The sequence below is a fragment of the Vulpes vulpes genome, chromosome 3 (assembly GCF_048418805.1).
Source record: "Vulpes vulpes isolate BD-2025 chromosome 3, VulVul3, whole genome shotgun sequence".
NCBI classification, from domain to species: Eukaryota; Metazoa; Chordata; class Mammalia; order Carnivora; family Canidae; genus Vulpes; species Vulpes vulpes.
The window spans coordinates 89892134-89911046 of record NC_132782.1 but is presented as its reverse complement, the minus strand read 5'-3'; the positions used below and the strand labels follow the sequence as shown (position 1 = coordinate 89911046).

General features: G+C 55.4%; 1 protein-coding gene across 9 annotated transcripts in view; it reads right to left on the bottom strand.

Moving 5' to 3' along the window:
• The window catches only part of MAD1L1 (mitotic arrest deficient 1 like 1), a 345798-nt gene that overhangs the window by 71651 nt on the left and 255234 nt on the right, over positions 1-18913 (bottom strand). For all 9 annotated transcript variants that reach the window (XM_072753315.1, XM_026011310.2, XM_072753319.1 and 6 more), the window contains one exon: positions 1780-1987. In XM_072753315.1, the coding sequence (XP_072609416.1) occupies positions 1780-1987 (208 nt within the window). The remainder of the gene's footprint in view (positions 1-1779; positions 1988-18913) is intronic.

Genomic DNA, 18913 nt, shown 5'->3' with positions numbered 1-18913 from the left:
GCCACCAGACCAACCACAGATGCCCCACACCCCTCCTGCCTTCATTTGGCCTTCTGCTCTCCTGCTCACGTATAGCCTCCCAATGTTCTAAGTTTTCTGTTGAGAGCTTCACTTTACTTTTGGTGTTTTTAACTTCCAAAAGGTCATGTGTTTCCTCTTTGAAGCATTTTTTAAAGTAACACATCCTCCTTTGTCTCTGAAGACATTCGTGTACAATCCCTCGAAGGTTTCTGCCCACTTGTGCTGTTGTTGCCCTCGGGGCCTGATAGTCCTGGGGCTCTGCTTCAAGGTGGAGAGGGCTCTCTGGGTCCCACTGGGGACATGCCTGGCGGTCTGGGAGGCCTCCTGTGTCAGATTCGGTGACGGGACAACACCCAGAGGGTGTTGTGGTGGGTGAGGGGAGGGAAGGGTGGGCTGGGGGCGTGGGCAGGTCTTAGGCATCCCTGGCTACTGCCTTTGTGTTGGTTCCAGTGTTTCTGTCCGGGGACCCCCTGTGGGCCTGACATGGAGCCCAACATCCTGGGTCCCTAACAAGTTCCTGGGGAGGCACTGCTAGCATGGGGCCTGCTCTTTGGGACTCAGGCTCTAAGAGAATGACCTTGGTTTTGTTCCCTCTTTCCATCGTTGATGGGGAAGAGGCCTCTGCCTCCTGCATGGTGCTAGGTGGAAGATCTGGGAGTCAAGACCTCTTACTATACCCTCCGCAGGGCCCTCACCCTCCCACCCCCGGGGTTTAGGGGTCTCCTGGCTCCACCGCTGCCCATCCTCCAGCCACCCACCCACCACCTTTCCCGATTCCCAGTTTGCTGCAGAAGCCTCTGTTGGTTTATGTCTCCCTTAAAAATGAAGAAACAAAACGCTCCAACCTCCTAGAGTGTGCCCGCTGGCCTCAGGCACTTTGAGAAAGACTTACCCCAGGTCAGGCCGAAGGGAAAAGCAAACAGGACAGGGAGGGGGCTGCATCCAAGATCCCCTACATGTGGAGGACAAGTTCCAGGCAGGACTTGGCATAGCGGAGGGAGACGAGGTGGCTAGCACCCTGTCCCCCCATAGGAATAAGAGGACCCACATGAAAAGGACGTCGGGAGGGTCTTCACTCAGGAAGAGCAACTCAGGAATGCAGGAGGGAAATCTCAAGGAAACAGCCACCTTGCCCTCCAACTCGGATGGCCCAGTGACCTTGCCAGAACTAGGCCAGGAAGGGACGGGCAGGAGCACCTCTCCAGAGCACCCCACCCCCACCACCCCAGCCTGGCTTCTTCACGGCCTTCCCCCTGCATAGTGACCCCGGGCAAGCTGGCCCAGCTTGCCCAGACACTCCCACCTTTGCTGGGGCCATTTTTCCCTGGGCTGGCAGGGCAGTTCCAGCACAGGGCTGGTGGGAACAGCAGTGCTCAGGGGCTGTTACCCTGGTTTACAGGGCTGCAGGGTATGGGGGAAGCCTGTATTGGAAAAGGCAGCTTCCCCATCTGTGCTCACCCTATGCCGCAGCTGGCCTCTGTGCGCAGGCTCTGGGTTCTGTGAAAGGTACTTAGACCTGTGAAAGATGGTCCCCATTTCCACGGACTGCTGGATCGCTTCATGATTAATGGGACCCGTATAAACCGAAAAATGGCATTAATCTGTGTGAGGGGGGCTGGAAAGAGTTCAGCTACTCGCTTCTGTGCTGCTGGAGTCACTTCCTGCCATGACCTGTAGCCCACAGGGTGCTCAGTCCCGGGCCCTCCTGGGGGCCCCTGCCCATGAGATGGCAGACAGGTGCAGGGGTGAGGGGCCTACCTGCCACCTCCTTGGATGAAGGCAGACCCGCAGCAGCCTCCAGGTTGGCAGGGACCGGGCCGCCATGCTCCAGGGCGCGCACAAGCTCCCGTAGCTGCTCGCACTCCTCCTGCAGCCGGGCCTGGTCCTCGCGGAGCCGTTGCTTTGCCATGCTGGCCGGGTTCATGCTCATGTGCAGCACTTTGGTTCTGCTCTGGTCGTAGTTGCCCTGCAGGACCATAGGGCAGGTCAGCAGGGCCTGGACTGAAGCTGTGAGGCTTTTGTGATGGATGGGGGTGCCTTAACACCTGAGCATGAGGCCAGAGACTGTTGCCCCCTCCCCAGGCCTCTGTGCCCTGATCAATAAGGAGATGGTGCCATCACTCTCCTCAAGGAGTGGTAAGGAATGGCTGGGGGAGAAAACCTGGAAAAACCCACTAGAAGGCCCTTCAGAATGCTGCAGGTGCTTGGGACACACGAGTCCCTCTGTCATCTTACACAACAATTGTAGAAGTAAACCATGTGGGACATCTTCAAAGCACTATACTTTCAAAAACTACTGTCCAATATTCTCATGGCTGGGGGCCCTTGCTCCCAACGCTCTGCTGCTCAAGGTCCATAGATTTAAGATACAACACAAAACTTAGAGAAAGATTGTTTAGAGAGTTCAGAGTCCCCCCAGGGCAATGCCCCATGTCCCCATAAGGACCACTGCAAGGGCCCTGGCTGCCAATGACTTACCACTGTGGACACTGACCTTGCTCACCTAGTGAATCTACCTGCAAATGCAACCACTTGTGTCTATTTTAAACTAAACACATGTTCACGTGGATGCCCACCTCCATACCTGGTTATTGGTCTAGCATCCACATGCAGCAGGTAAGTACAGGCCCTTGTGCCTCTGGTTTCAGCTCTCGACTTCCTGCTACTGAGGTCAGCCCCAGTCCCACTTTGAGGCATTGTTCCAAGCATGTGAAGGTGATTCTCTCACACTAGGGAGTCCACCATAGGCCCTGACCTGGTTGGTGAATGATGTTGAAATTATGTACACTATCAATGTTCACCGTGCACTGTCCGATGCAGTGGGTTTTGACAAAGGCACAGTCATGTGTCCTGGCCCTGGCTCCATTCTCACCACCTCCATAGTTTTGGTTTTTCCAGAATATCACTAGCTGGAGTCTTCTCAAGTGGGCTTCTTTCATTTAGCACTATCCACTAAAGGCTCCAACATATCCAACACGTGGCTTGCTAGCTCATTTCTTTTTAGTGCTAACATTCCCTCATACAGACGCACCAGTTTGTGGGTCTGTTCATTTCTGAGGGACACCTTGGCTGCTTCCAGTTTGGGCAATTATGGATAAAACTGGGGAAAAGGCCCGTCTGTCCCAGGGAAACAAGGTCAGCTCTGCAGTGCTGCCAGAGACCAAGTGAGGCCCGACATCTATGCAGTGCTCAGCAGGTGTGTGGGGAATGACCCAAAATGTCAGACTGACCCAGGGCCCTGACAAGTCATGTAGCCTGTAGCAGGTGAGCACGGAGGCGGGACTACCTGGCAGATGCCACGATGCATGACAGTCTGCAGCAGTGATGACCATAAATGGTGTGGGGTCAACGGGATGCCCAGATCACCAAGACCTCACACACACACACACACACACACACACACACACACACACACCAATGCCTAAGGGTTGGCAAATTTACAAGCAAAGGTAAAACCACAAACAGTGTTAGAAGAAAATATAAGAGAACATCATGTCCTTGGGGCAGACAGAAGTTCCTGAAGCAGGTTCCAAGGTGTTGGCCAAATGTGAACACATCAGCACGCTGGACTCAGAGAAAATAAGACCTTCCATTCGTGGAGAGTGAAAAGGCACCTGGCAGAGGGGGACATTTAAAATATGAAACCTGACATGGGAATCATGCCCAGAATACATAAAGAACTCACACAAACAAACAAGACAAAATCAGGATAATTCAATTTTTAAAATGGGCAAAAAATGTGAACACTTCATAGAAATGTCTAAAAAGCCAACAAAGCAGGAAACAAAGCTCAAATTAATCATCAGAGGGATGCCAATATAAACAGCAGTGAGATACTCGTGTTCTTCCCGAAATGCCCTGCCAACACCCAACAGATAGAAGACACCGGGCATCAAGGGTAGAGCGTGGCCAGAGCTCGTACTGCTGAGAGCTGGAACTGGCACGGCTGCCTTGAGAAACCCACTCGGCAGTGTGTCTTCTTGGGGAGAGTGTGTGCATCCTATGGCCAGCGACCTGGAGTCTTATACAAATGTCCACCGGGAATCAGCACTGTCCACGGCCCACAGCACACCCCACAGTTCAGGCCCATCGAACACTGTGTGTGGTCCCCATGTGGAAGACAACACGTCCATGGGAATGCACATCTGCAGGCACAAAACACATGACAAGTTTGACACAATGGAGCACACGCTGTAGTAGCACATCCCACAGAAGCAGGCCACACTGCTCTTTGCCTCAGAGGTCACGGGGTCCACTTGGGGCTGGGGCCAAACGAGGACTCTGAGGTGTTCGTGATGCTGTTCCCTGCTCTGGATGCTGGTTACTAGCATGGCCCGTTAAGGAAAACTCACTTCTGGTGTCCTGCCCTCTGGCTGTGATGGAAAGGTGCACCTGGACATAGGACTCTCCAGACACTCACAGGGAAGTAATACTCAATTCTACTGAGATTCACTCATGCTCAGGAGGGAGGACAGGTACCCGTGCACACACGAGAACACATATGCATGTATGCGCAGACAGGTGTGCACTCATATGAACACACGTGTGCACCTAGATACATGTAAAACCCACGTCTGCGTACACGAATGCAGACACGTGTATACACACATGCTCACAGTACACAGGCACACCCAGTGCATACACATATACACACATGTATGTAGACGGACACACATACACATATGTACACACGTACACACACAGATGGGCACATAATGTACAGACTTAGATACACACGTATGAAGGTCAGAGAACCCCAAGGGGAAGGGGGTGGCTGGAGACCCTTGCCCTGGTGTTGCTGGGCCTCCCCCACCTGTGGGGTCTGACTGAGACCTCAATGACCCCGTGCCAGTCTCAGGGGGTGGGGTCCTACCTCTTGTCCCTCGTGTTCTCGGATCTGCTGAGAGCAGCCCCAGTTTGTGGACAAGCATGGAGACTGTCTGAACAACTTGCTCCTCCTGAAGCAAGTAGAGGCAGGGTAGGAGCAGGTCAGAGCCCCCCACTCCCCCCAACCCCCAAGCTTTCCTGACACCTGCATGGAGAAGATGGCTACTGAGGACTCAGGCATCAGGAGACGTCCCACTTGGAAGACACTGCTGCCTCTGTGATTGGGAGGCATGTTTGCAGGTCATAGCAAGGACCACACATCTCTGGCTGTCACTCTGTGGCCTCCCTGACAAGGATGGGGCCACCACAGGGCAAGGGAGAGAGTGGGCCGTCTCAAAGGCCTCAGGGTCTGCCAGTGCAGAAAACAGCCACTATGTTGAGGAAGGCCCAGGATCCACTGGGGCAGGCCTGGGGTCTCCCTCCCACCAGGTGCCTTGGGAGGCCAGTGTCCCCTGCGCAGACGAGCAGGAGGCTGCTGGCCTGAGACTCCAGCCCATCTTTGTAAGGGGGAACCCCAGGCCAGTGGAACAACCACAGCCCATCTTCCTTTCCACTCGATACGCAGTGATGTGCCCTCTTCTCTCCAACAATCCTATCTCCCACTGCCTTTGTGACTCCTGCCCACATGTTTCTCTTCTCACTTCCAGGGAGAATGGATTGGGGGGGCAGCCCTTACTCAGGTCATCCCACTCCCTCAGGAAGGAGTCTGGCTGTGGATACATTAAGTGTGACAGGACCAGCGTGGGAGCTTGGGCTGCCATGGGTGAGATCCTGCTGTGTTACTGAAGCATACCACAGCCTGGGGAGGGGCCAGCTGCCAGCTCAGAACCCCTGAGTGTGCCTTGAAAGGGGAGGAAAAAGGGGATGGGGGAAGGAGCAGCAGGAAAGTAAAATACCTTCCTGGTAATGGGCACAGGGGAAGGTGGCCCACAAGGGGACAGGGGAGAGAGCGGGGAGCAGAGATGCCGGCTTCAGCCAGAGCTGCGGGTCAGCAGCCATGACCCCGCTGTCCCCTGTCCTCTGGCGTCACCTCGAAGAGAGGGCAGGAGCAAGAGAGACAGAAGAGAGAGAAAGGGAGAGAGAGACAGAGAAGCCACCTGCAGTCAGTGGAAAGTGGGGGTGGCTGCCCTGGGGAGCCTGCTGGGGAAGGCTTGGGGCTCCTTACTGGAAAACCTCAAGGGATAAAGAGACATCCTGTAGCTCCAGCTGAATCACAGACTCTGGGGCTGGATTACTCCCTCCGATTTTAACAGTCTAAGAAAGATAACCGAGTGTGTGAAATCCATCTGCCCCATGCAGCCGGGCAGAGGCCCGGTGGCAGCAGACGGGCTGGCAGCTTGCTTCCTGGGCCTCTGTGGGCTGGGGGCAAGGGGCACACATGGAGGGAGTGCAAGGGCCAGGGAGCAGATGCGGCAGGATTCACGGTCACATGCCTCCACCCACCAGCCTGCTTCGCATCTGTGCTGGGCAACCAGGAATGAGCTGTGAGCCACGCCATAACACAGACCTGACTCTCACCACTCACGTGTCCCCAAATGCCACTCTTCCTTCAACCATTCAAAAATATAAGCACAAAGACAGGTCAGGCCTGGGCCCCCCCCCCTGCTTCCCTTGGCCAGAGCAGACACTCTCCTGGGCCCCAGACAGGATGCTATCACCGACACACTGGGGGGCCACGCAGGGAGGCAGGTGCAGGGTGAGTCAGGAGACCTGCACCTGGACAGCAAGGATCCTGTCATGGAGATGCCAAATCCACATGGGCAGGATGGAGAACTGCTGTTCCCTCCTAGGATCACAGGTTAATGAGTGGCCTGTTTTCTAGGGGGAAGTCTTTCCCTTGATGGGGAACTGAAGGTTCAGAAAATGTGTGCAAGGGGGTTTCAGGGGCCCAGCAGGGCTTAGCCAGATGAGAGCAGATAGGGAGGAACCCAAGCGGGGAAATTCTTAGAGGCTGGATGAGGATCTGATGACTGATGAGTCGGATAAATGACTCCGAATCTGATGAGTCAGATAAATGCGATCCACAGGGTCAACTTGAGCAGTCCAGGGGTAGCGAGGCCTCCACCCCTGGTGTTTACCATGAGGATGGCTCTGTGGGGTGGGTGCCCAAGCCCATTAGGCTATAGCAAGTTATCTCCCCAGTCTGGGGATGAGCTACAAAAGCTCCTGCTCCACACAAGTCTGACCACAGAGAGCAGGATCATTACCTGCCCTGGACGGTGATCACTGGCCAGCCACTGTGTCCTAGCTGGGATGACCTCTGACCTGGCCCTCCCTGAGAAGCCCGGAAAGGCTGACTGAAGAGCGCAGTGACTAAGGCCATTGCCATGTGGGAACACAGATTCCCCCGTGGCCTGGACTTCACCTCAAGTGGGGCATCTGTGTCACAGGGAGGGCACCCGCAGGTACCTGCGGCCAGCGCCAGGGTGAATTTTACTGCTGGCCATACCACTCACCACAGTCTTGAGGTGCCTCACCTGGGAAATATGGGTAACGCACCCCTCACAAACGTCGAGGACCGACAGAGTGACATATGTTGAAGTCCCCTGTAGACTTAAGTTCTGTGCTGACGTGAACTATTTCTTCAGTGTGGGGGCAGTGGCTGAAGCACATAAACACTGGGCAAAGGAGGGAGTAGGTCTCTGGAGCATCTCAGGAGAGAGGCCACCTGTGAACCGATGTGGAGGCTGCAGTTGGACTCCCAGGGCGTGGGTGGGACTGGCCTCTGCCCATTCCCTCCATCCTGTGTGTAGCTGTGAAGACCTGGTGGGACAGATTGGGCCACATCCCTGACTCTGCTAGAGAATGACAGCCCAGGGAGCTGGGAGGCCTTGCTGAGAGGCCTTGCTGAGAGGGCCTGGGGCAGGGATGGGGGCTGCTGCCCACACCCCCAGGTTTGTCCCTGCACTGTGACAGGTCTACAGAGGCTGGGGACGGCCCAGCACAGCCAGCCATCCACTGTCCAGCCTGCCCCCAGTACTGCTTGGCTGGGGAGGGGGGCAGGCAGCATGGAGCCTGCCAGCCCTGGGTCTTAGGGAGCAAGCACCCCAACCAGGCAGAAATCAGGCTGTGAGGATGTCACGTGTCCTGTGAGTGCAGCCTGTGGCAAATCAATCCTGGGCACCTGAGCCCACCTGGCTTCGTTCCTCTTCATGGTCAAACTGACAAGTGAGCCTGAAGGCACAGTCTGCTGGCGCCATTCTGACTATGCTCTGTTTCTGCCTAAGGATTAGCATCCAACGCTGGTGCTCCATTTCTGGGACCAACGTGAGGACATGACAGAAACGCACTCACGGGCATAACTGGCTCCTTCTTCCCACAGTTGGGGGCAGGTTGCTCCTCGGGAGGTGTTCCCAAGTGTGAAGATCCACTGTGGGCCTGGTCCCCTCTCCAGACAAGCAGCCACAGTAGGAAGGTTCTGGATTGTGTCTGGGGCCCATTGCTCCCTGAATCCTCCCTGTGCAGCCCCCTCAGCCTGTAGGTGTGCACATCCAGCCTGCCCTCTTCTGACATACCAGAGACTGCATGCAGACACCGACAGAGCCTCCCTGGCTCTTCCAGCCTCCTGGTGGGTCCACCTGGTGATAGCTGGAGATAGTGCCCAGAGAAGAGTAGCACAGACTCACTCAGATGCCACAAGAACAAGGTGGCTGCTGTTTTAAGCCACTAAGCTTTGGGGGTGTTTGTAACAAAGCAACAGGGAACTGATGCTGCCTCTAGAGGAGGCTACGAGGGGAACAAGATGGGCAGCCTGGCCCCCATCAGGTGGGTGGCAGTCTCCTCAGAAGGCCCCGGGGCCATGTCTCTGGGATTCTGCCAAGGGGTTACGTTCCCACCTGGCCACCACAGTGACAGTGGGAGGACCCACAGTCAGTTGGGGCAAAGGGCAGGTGCCAGCCCTAGGCGGGTAGCCCCAGGCCCTCCCACTGTTGTGGGGGTCAGGACCCACATCCTAGCACAAGGGACAAGGTGCTGCTCCACGCAGAAGCCCTGGATCAAGGTGCAGGCCCTGCTCTGCCCGACTTGTGATCACGTTCCATCCCTTACAAAACCCTCATTTTGGGGAAAGAGGTAGACAGCGGGTCAGGGGACAGAGGCCTGGGGCCCTGAGGCCTGAGGCAGGCGAGGCTCCTTCCCTTGGGCCAACTGGTCCCAGGAGAGGACTGGTGGGTCACTGTTATGTTTTCTGGAGATGGTTACTGTGTGGGCCAGCAATCCTTTTCTGCAAATGGGCAAAAAGCAAATACTTAGGTTTGTGGGCCACCCAGCCTCTGTTGCCACCATTGAACGGGGTCAAATACAGATATACGTAAACAGATGGGCATCACTAGGTTTGCCAAAACCAGCAGCCAGCTGAACCTAGCTCTGGGTTGCTGACCTTGGGTGGGAAGAATCTGAGGGGGAAAGTAGGAGGAGGAGAAGGAAGTGGAGGAGGAGGAGGAGGAAGGTCCTCCCATGGGGATGAGCTGTGTGATGTGTGGCAGGCGGCACCAAGGCCAGTCTGGAAGCCAGCTTCCAGGGTGCCGGGTGCCAGGATGGAGGAGAAGTAGCCCAAGCCCCTTCCTGTCCCCAGCCCGCTGAGCCAAGCCGAAGCACACGGAAAACAATGGTGAGCAGACAACGCTGGCAGGGATGGAAGATGGAAATAAGCGTCCATGGACTGGAGGACAGCATGTGACAATGACCGTGCCCCAGCTGGTGTACACGTGCCCTTCGTCTCCATCACGCCAATCCCAGCTGCTTCTAACATTCACATGGCATTGCAAGGGACTCTGAATAATCCTGAATAAGCCAGCAGTCCTGCAGAGGAGGATGGCAGGAAGACCCATCCACTCATACTACAAGGTGCTGGCAACCAAGGCAGAGTGGTCCTAGCCCTTGGACAGATGGTGAAGTCACCCAAGGAGACCCTTGCATTGTGTCTACAGCCAAAGATTTTCTGCCAGGTGCCAAGACCACTCAGTAGGGAAGAGTCCTTTGGTATGCAGGGCTGGCATCATTGGACATCCACAGCAGAAGTGTGCAGCTGGACCCCTACCTCACACCATATGTAAAAATGGACTCAAACATGTAAGAGTATGAGCTAAAACTATAAGTCTCAGAAGAAAATGTGAGTGCAGGCCTCCAAGACACTGGATTCGGCCACACATTCTTGGATAGGATGCTAAAAACAAAGAAAAAAAAAAGAAAATGTATAAAGCAAATGTCATCACAGTGAAAACCTTTGGGCTTCAAAGGATACCATCAAGAAGAGGGAAAGATAACAGGAGAATGGGAGAAAACATCTGTGATTTGCACATCTAGTATACACTAGTACCCAGAACGGTGACTTGGTAGTGACAAGACCCAGATAACAGATTCAAAGATAGGCAGGGATCTGGCTACACACTCCACCAAGGAAGAGACAAAAACTAGTAAGTCTGATAAGATGCCCAAAGCTGATGTCCTCACTCATCAGGGAAATGGAAACCAAAGTTCCCCACCAGGTAACGAATGTTGGCATGGGCGGAGAGGACGAAGAGCCCCCGTGGACGGCTGGTGTGGACATAAAATGGTGCAGCCACCATGGTAACGGCCTCCACCTCCATGAGAAATAAAATCTGTGCCCACGAAGAAACGTTCACAGCAGCATTATTCCTAACAGAGCAAAGGCGGAAAGAACTCAGACATCCATCGGCTGGTAAGTGAGTGAACAAATGTGATGAGTCCACACAGTGGCACCCACAACACACATGGCCCTTGGACACATGACACTCAGTAAGAGAAGCCCCCCACAGAGGAACACATACAACAGGAACCCCCAGACAGATGGCATGTTGACCGGTGGCTGCCACAGGGCAGGAGACAGAGGAGTGGCAGTGGAGGGCCTGGGACGGGTTTCTGAGCTGCTGAAAGTGGTATGCTATCAGTGAGTACAGCAAAACCACCAAATTGCTCTTCATTTTGAACAGCTTAAGTATGTAGTTTGTAAATTGTATTCCCATAAAGCTGTTTCCTAAAAGAAGAAAGGAAAGCACTGGGATGGAGAGCTGGAACCCAGAAGGGAGAGCATGTCTGGGCTGGGTAAGGGAACGTGTGCTGGGTGCGGTGCAGGCCCCACGGTGTGCCTGTTTCCTGTTGAGCCTGCCAGGAGGCCGCCCAACTTCCACGCCAGCCTGCGGCCAGCCGGAGGAGTGGGGGGAGCACCCCTCTCTGGCCGGGCATCCCTCAGCTGTCCAGCCAGGTCCGGACCCTGATGGCAGCAACCACAGGCTGTCCATCCCCAGGGCCTCAGGATGCATCCCTGCCTGGCTGCCAGGCTGCCACACCTCAGCTTCCATGCCTCCAGCCTCCATGCCTTCATGGCTGGTCAGACACCCTTGAGTGATGCTCCCAGACCTCATGTTCTCATATCAGTTCCTGTGTACAGCACCCCCCCGCCACCCCCCACCCCCGCCAAGAGCTATGCTCTCAGGGCTCCTGTAGTCTCCACAGCTGCCTGGACGTGCTACCCTGAGACCCTACACACTGCCAGGCCCCCATCCTGAGGGCATAGCTCTGATGTCTGGTTCTGCTGACTGCCCCCCCTAAAGATATCCAGTAGGAGCCAGGCCACTCTGCTCAGGCCTGTTTCATCTGGGTCTTTGGCATACATCTGCTTGGGGTATCTGGCACATGCAGACCAGGGCTGAGACCGCATGGTGGGGCACAGGGCAGCCTGGGTCCTAGCAGAATTTTAGGAGTTGGTTCTTAGCCACACTCCCCTGCTGCTCAACTGGCCAAGTGCTGGAGCATTCACAGTGAGACCTGGTCAGTCAGGAGGAAGCTGGGACGGGGGTGCACAGGCTGAGTACCTGAGATAAAGTGTCAATGCCTTGAGGCCTAGGCTTGCTGTAAGTGCCTACTACTTGGAACCTTCCACACTGGGCTCAGAAAGCCAAGGGCTGGAAGAGGTGAGGGGAAATGAAGCTGGCTGGTACAGGTGGGATCCCCCACTGGGAGTCTGTGTGGAATTGGGGAGCACAGAGACCAGGTGGCCCCAGCCAAACTAGACACGGGTACCATGGTCATCCTAGGATATTATGCAGCCCCCATCCTTCTCCGCACCCCCCCACACCCTAACAGAGCACCCACTGGGCAGGTAGGGGCCAACCCACGTGTTAGGACCATGTGGCTGGGCAGCGTGCCCATAGGGCTCTGCCTGCTACAACGCCCCCTCTTGGTACAAGGAGGTCATCCTTCTGCTTCTATGTGGGCAGTGTGGTTTGTTGGACACCAGGGAGGCCCAGAGTGAGTTCCACAGATGCTCCCAGCAGGCGGGGGCCCCCTGAGGAAGGACAAGGCTTCATTGCGTCCCCCAGACCAGTGAAGGGAAGCCGGTGCCTCACCCACAGTGCCTGCCCCATAAGGACCCACTGAGAGGAGTCAGTGACCCCGCAGCGCCAAGGGCTGCTCCTGAGCTCCTGCCCCTTTTAGGGCTGCACGTATTGCACAACATGCCATGTCTTGTGTAACCACTTTGTTGCTGGCCTCTTGCCCAGGGGTGAGGGCAGGCTTCTGGGCGTGGCAGAGGAGCGCCTGTTGAATGGTCCTAATCACTAATATCTAAGCCAGAAGCTGTCCCCATGAGCAGGAACACCGTGCCATCGGGGGCTGGCACGTCTGATGTGCAGACAGAGCGGACAACTCTGCTGAAATCTGCTGCGTGGTGGTGGCTCTGAGGAAGAAAGGGTTAATGGCTGTAATCTACTAACAATTTGTCGCCTTGTTTGATTCACAGCTGAGATACTGGCGGTACTGACAAGAATCTCAAAAGGAAAAGTTTTGGGCTTCCTTAGATGTGATGCTGCAATTCCTGACCACACGTGCCTGTGTCACTCACAGCAGGAGCTGGTGCTTCTGCTGAAGAATGACCTAGTTGAGGCAAAAGATCAGGGCCAGGCATGGGGTGGCCAGAGCCACAGTGGGCATCTGCCCCCGGTTTCTTGGAAGACCAGCAGTGCGTCAGATGAGGCTGGGCCACAGTGTGTGCCCCACTCACCCCCCAGAGCCTGGAGACTCACGCCTCGGCTCCACAGCATGGATTCTCTTCTTTTGCCCTGACTCCATGCCAGCTTGGAAGAATGGCCGCTTTCCTCTGCGTCCAGGCCCACTGCACCAGCGTCCTAATCCCACAGGGAGGGGGGTGGCGGGCAGCAGCTGTGGCCCATCCACCCTCAACCTGAGCTAGCCCTTTCCCATCTGCAGAAGAAAGAGGGGCAGGAACCGCCATCCCTGAGGACCTACTGGGCCAGGTGCTCACAAGCCTGCACAGGGAGCAAAACCCTGGAGCCACTGCATGTGCTGTGGATGGCCAGGCGAGGAACCGGCTGCCCCTCGGTCCATGGCCAAGAGGAAGGGAGCCTGTCACCCGGGCCTGACGTGCATACCGAGAGGCCCTGCTGGAAGAAGTGGAGATGCAGGGAGAATTAAACAGCACAAATAGGTGCTGGTCCTCATGCATATTTATAAATCATCTGGCCTCAAAGCTCAATCAATATCTCTCCCAACTGAAGGAAGCACAGCTTGGGTAGGAGAGTAGAGGGCCGCAGGGGTGCCCACTGGGTCCAAGGTCAAGGCCAGGGCCAGACTTCCTAGATGGGGAACACAGCTCCCTACCCTGGCCCTGTGTCTTCTGCTGCTTGCTGAGCCTCAGCCTGTAGGATGTGTTCTGAGCAGGCCCAGGGCTGGTGCTCCCTTTGCTCAGGAGCTATGTGACCTTGGGCAGGTCCCTCAGGTGCTGGTCTTTCGTCCCTCTGCCTCATGGGCAGTGGGAGCAAGCCAGGTTCTCACTGAGTGCTTAGTGAGCTCCCAGGGATGCTCCCTGGCTCTGAGGTCTTGGGCAGGCCTTGTCCCCCAGAGTAGGACCTCATGGGATGGTGTACTAGCCACAGGTGAACAGTGTGGGAGCAGTGGCTGGGCTCACACAGAGCAGCACAGTCTACCTGCCCCTGGCCCAACACGGCCAAGGAAGAGGCCTGGTCCCCATCTCCATTCCCCTTGTCCCCCAGGACAGAAGCTAGGCACTCAGCATTCCCTGTGGCCAAGGCTCCCTTGGAAAGCAAACACATGTATGTGACCTGCCACCTCTCAGCAGGCTGTCCTGATTGATGACAGGCGTTTGTGTGCACACTGTGTCCAGTGCCATGTGGCCAGCTCTGAAGGGACAACCCACTGCAGCCATGGAAGGGCCTGGGTCACCTGTCTAAGGCCCTGTGGCTCCAGGAACACAGCAGAGGGAAGACAAAGTCTGGGGGAATAGGACCTGCCCGGGCCGGCACACACCAGAAAGGCCATTCTCACACCACTCTCTAGGCGACCACAATGCCCGCCTCCAACCCAGTGCCAAGAGAATGCAATAGGACAGGTTTATCCATCTACAAGCAAGTGACAAAGGTGAGTAAGGCAGGCTATGGATGTGGCTGGCCAGGGGAAGACCATGAGGGACAGTGGGGCTCAGAGGGAACCCTTGTCCAGCCAGACTGGATGCTGGTCTTCCTTGGATGTCACACCCAGAGGGAGGTCACCGTGCTAAATCTCGTGCCAGCCCCAGCTCAGAGACCACCCCATGGTGCTGGTCTGGAGCTCTGGCAGGGGGGTGTGAAGTTTCCAAGAAGCGGCAGGCAGGACTGGCAAGGAGGGCTCTGGTGGCCTTGGGCACTGGAGCAAGCTGCTACCTGAGGCTCCTAGCATCCGGGAGGTGGGCCAAGACTGGGGTGGCTCCAGGGTTGCTCCAGGAGGAAGGGTAACATTGAGGGCATCACCACCGGCACATGAACACTTCCTTCCTCCTAGAGATGAGTGGCCAGATGAGGGGCTGAGTCACAGTGCCCAGCAGGGGTGTCCATCCCTCCCTCGTGCCCACACAACCAACAGCTTGGTCAAAGGATTTAGAGGAAAGATGCTGCCATCCCAGGATGCAGGGATGGAGCTCCTGCAGCCCTGACCACAGAGGCCTGGCCTGGCTTGTTGGCTGGCCTCTTCTCTGGGTTCTAGGAGAAACCCCAGGAGGTGGCACTTCCCTGTACTGGATCTGAGATGAAACCAAGTCATGCTCTCTCTGAGCCTCAGTTTGCTGGTCTACCAAATGGGGATGCTACTACTGCTCACTGACCCAAGTGTGCAGGGAGACATGTAAGCAGTCTTAAACCAAACCAGTTTTGCTGAGTACACAATTAGAGCCCACCAGGACCACGGGCGTGAAAACCAGAGTCAATTCTGACAGGTATCACTCATGTCTGCCAGATGCAGCCCAGACCACCACTTCTCCAGAAGAGCCCTTGGGCTGTCAAAATGCCACGTGTCCAAGGACCCAAAGCCTTCCCAGAGCCATTGGCAAACTGGGCAGGGGCAGAGGAGCAGTGGCACAGGATAGGGTCTCCCTGGTGGCCATCAGCACTGGCCTCATCCACTTTCTCTGTAAGGAGGCTCAGATGCCACAAGAATGTCAGAGCTGGAGGTCACATACTGGAATCCCTTCATACCTGGGACACCCATCTTGTACTACACATCCATACACTGTAGAGTGCTATGGGGTGTCCTCATGTTCTAGAGGGACTGCCCTTGTGGCCCTGCTCTGGTGCCTTCCCTGCCACGGTTGTTTGTGTAGAAACAAATGCTGACAAAACTGCTCCCCTTCTGAATTTGGGTTTCTACCATGGGTACCTGCGACTCCTGTCAACTCAATAGAAGATGGAGAGGTTTAGTGGCTGGACCTTGAGAGGGGAGAGAAGAGAGTGCTGGTGAGTTCTGCACAAATATGACAGGGTCCCCACCAGACAGACCTGTGCCTGAGCTGGGCACCAGGCAGCAGACCTTCGTGTCCCACTGGCCTGAAGCTCTGCCAGCTACCAGGCAAGTGCCCTGGACATTCCGAGGCTGTGCTGTGTGGAGCTGAGGACTACAACTCAGGTCAGGAGGGGGAACAGGGCCAGGAGAATGGAGACGGCAGAGACCAGTCAGTGTGTCCACCCGTCTGTCTGCCATCCTCACCCTGCCACACAGGCCTCTGTGGCCTGCATGCTCTCGTGACCCTGTATGCTGTCCCTGACTTGAGGCTCTATTCAGCAAACAGAGGACAGTTAGCATGGCAATTACAGCACATGGCATCAACCTGACTTCCAGAGTCCTCCCAAGGGGGACTGGTCCTGAGAGGTTCATGAGCAGTCTACAGGGAGGTAGGAAAGACACAGTCTGTGTCAGGAGGGCTGGATGATGGCCATGCAGGCCCCCAGCCCGGTGCCCTCTGCCAGCACCCTTCTCCAGACCCTGGGCCCCTGCAGTCAGCTGCTGCCAAAAGGGGGCTGCCCTACAGGCCCCCCTCTTTGGGGGTAGTGGCATTGGCAAAATTCTGGGTGGGGAACAGCAGATGTGGGTGAGAGGTCACTGACTGTGATGGACCCTGGCTCAGCTGCCCAGTAGATAAACCCACCTCATGCTCTAGTCCACAGGCTGGGCCCTCCCAAAGCTTCATCACATCAGGGCAGGGACATCAAAGAGGCCACGAGATGCCAGTCAGCCACCACCTGGGCACCCAGGCCTGTTTCCTGGGAGGACAGGGATGGACAGGCTTCCTTCTGCAGGCGCTCGTCCTGCAGGTCCAAAGGCTGCTGTTTCAGACACCCGTCCCCTTGCCATTCCACAACAATGTCACTGTGTAGGCGAGCCAGGTTCCCACGTAGCTGGGCTGACGAACAGAAGCTCTTGAAGTCAGGCAGTGCTGGCTGTCCCGATCTTCCTATCACAGACAGCAAGCAGCAGCCACAGCTAAAATCCCGCCGCCTGAGCTGGTAAGAGCAGCAGAGGCAGGACAAGCGGGCAGAAGAGGCACGCTGGGCCTCCGAGGGCAAAGCAGCCCCAGCACTCGCTGCCCTGGGCACTAAGCAGAGATGTCAGGCGCTCTGCTTCTCTGCTCAAGGGCCCTGAATCACACGTATTGGGAAATGCTAAACAAAGGCATTCGGGTTTTTTTCATTGTGGTAAAACATGCATAAAATAAAATTAGCCGGGATCCCTGAGTGGCGCAGCGGTTTGGCGCCTGCCTTTGGCCCAGGGTGCGATCCTGAAAAGACCCGGGATCGAATCCCACGTCGGGCTCCCGGTGCATGGAGCCTGCTTCTCCCTCTGCCTGTGTCTCTGCCTCTCTCTCTCTCTCTCTCTCTCTATCTCTCTGTGTGACTATCATAAATAAATGAAAAATTAAAAAAATAAAATAAAATAAAATAAAATTAGCCATCTTAACCATTCCTCTGTCCAGTTGAGGGCACCAAGTGCATTCCTGCTGCTGGGCTGCCGTCCCCCGATCTGGCTCCAGAACGTTCCGTTCCCGGTAACACACTAACCCCACCTACTCCCCCAGCCCTGGCCCCACCATCTACTCTCTGTGTCTGTGTATCTGATGCCACTGAGACCTCGTGTGCGTGGGGTCCCCATGTGGGTCCTTCTGCATCTGGCTTGGTGTCTACAAGGCCCACCCGTGTTGGAGCAGGTGCCAGATCTCCCTTTCTTTCTCACACTGAGTGATGCCCCGCCCTATGGACAGACCGCATGCTGTTGCCACTCACCCGTGATGGACCCCACAATGCTGCTGTGAACACGGGGGGCGTACGTGTCTGTTAGAGTCCCAGGAGCAGGACCGTGGGATCATGTGGTTAAACAAAGCAGCTTTTTAAAATCAGCTACAGCATCTGTTGTGGGGCATCAACAAGTCCCCTCATGGGGTGGCTCTTCTAGAATTCAGCACGTTGTCTGTAAACCACCTCCACAAGACTCCCTTCCTAGAAGAGGAATTATGTAACTTCTTTGTTGGGCTGCTGAGAGGCTCAACTTCAACATGGCTCCAATGCCATGCCATTTGTGGTCTGTTTCATCCTGGCATCGTGTTATTAGCAGCCAGGAATTCTTTGTACGGTCCTAGGATCTTATCTAAAGGAAACATATGTGATGGCACCTGGGTAGCTTGGTCGGTTAAGCATCTGCCTTAGGCTCAGGTCATGATCTCAGGGTCCTGGGATAGGGTCCCATGTCAGGCTCCCTGCTTAGTGGGGAGCCTACTTTTCCTCTCCTCCCTGCTCCTGCTCTCCCTCACTATCTCTGTCACTACCTCCATTTTCCTCTCTCAAATAAATAAATAAATAAATAAATAAATAAATAAATAAATAAATAAATATTTTTTAAAAATAAAAAAAGAGAATAAATGGGACTACAGAAAATAGTCAATGTGATCCTCATGAACCAAAGAAGTTAAAATTCTCCAAGCACCCTTGGAGAATTCTTCAAATTCTTCCAGAACCTTCTGTGGAGAGTCCCAAGTACCCTGGGTCACTGGCATTCTTCCCTTAACTATTCCAGAACTTTCTGTGGAGAGTCCCAAAAATCCTGGAAGGCTGATGTTCCTTGTCCTCTGTGCCACAGGAGGAAACCACAAGCATGTGGTCCTGCCAGGTCCTTGAGTGGCTATTCCCCAAGTCCCTCCCAATGGCCTGCTCCCTTTTCTGCATGTCACCATCTGAATGCTTTCCTCAGGTATATACATGAGTAAAGTGTCTCCTCATGTCAGTGTCTCCCCTGGCTGCCTCAGCCTCTACTGTCCCCCACGTTAGAGCAGTTGAGCAAGGTGGGCAGGCTCACAGAGGGGCTGCCACCCCACACCCAGCAACCAGGCTGGCCAAACGACCTCCGCTCAGCCCACAGAGTCCACCCTTCCTTATGGCCAACGTGGTTGTACTAGGAGGGTATGGGGCCTGGCCACATGTTCAGAAGGAATGAGAAGGAATAGGAAACACCAGCCCGATTCCAGCAGAGCCCCTGAGTCACAGGGAGGCCAGCCAGCGGATGGGGCTGACGAGGTGGAGGACCAAGTGGAGACACAGCAGGAAACTAGCAAGGGGCTGGAACAGGCCGTATCTGACGCCCCTTTGCACCGGGATTTCTGATAACTGCAACCCCAAACACCCTCACTCATAAAACGGGATTCTTGAAAGCATAA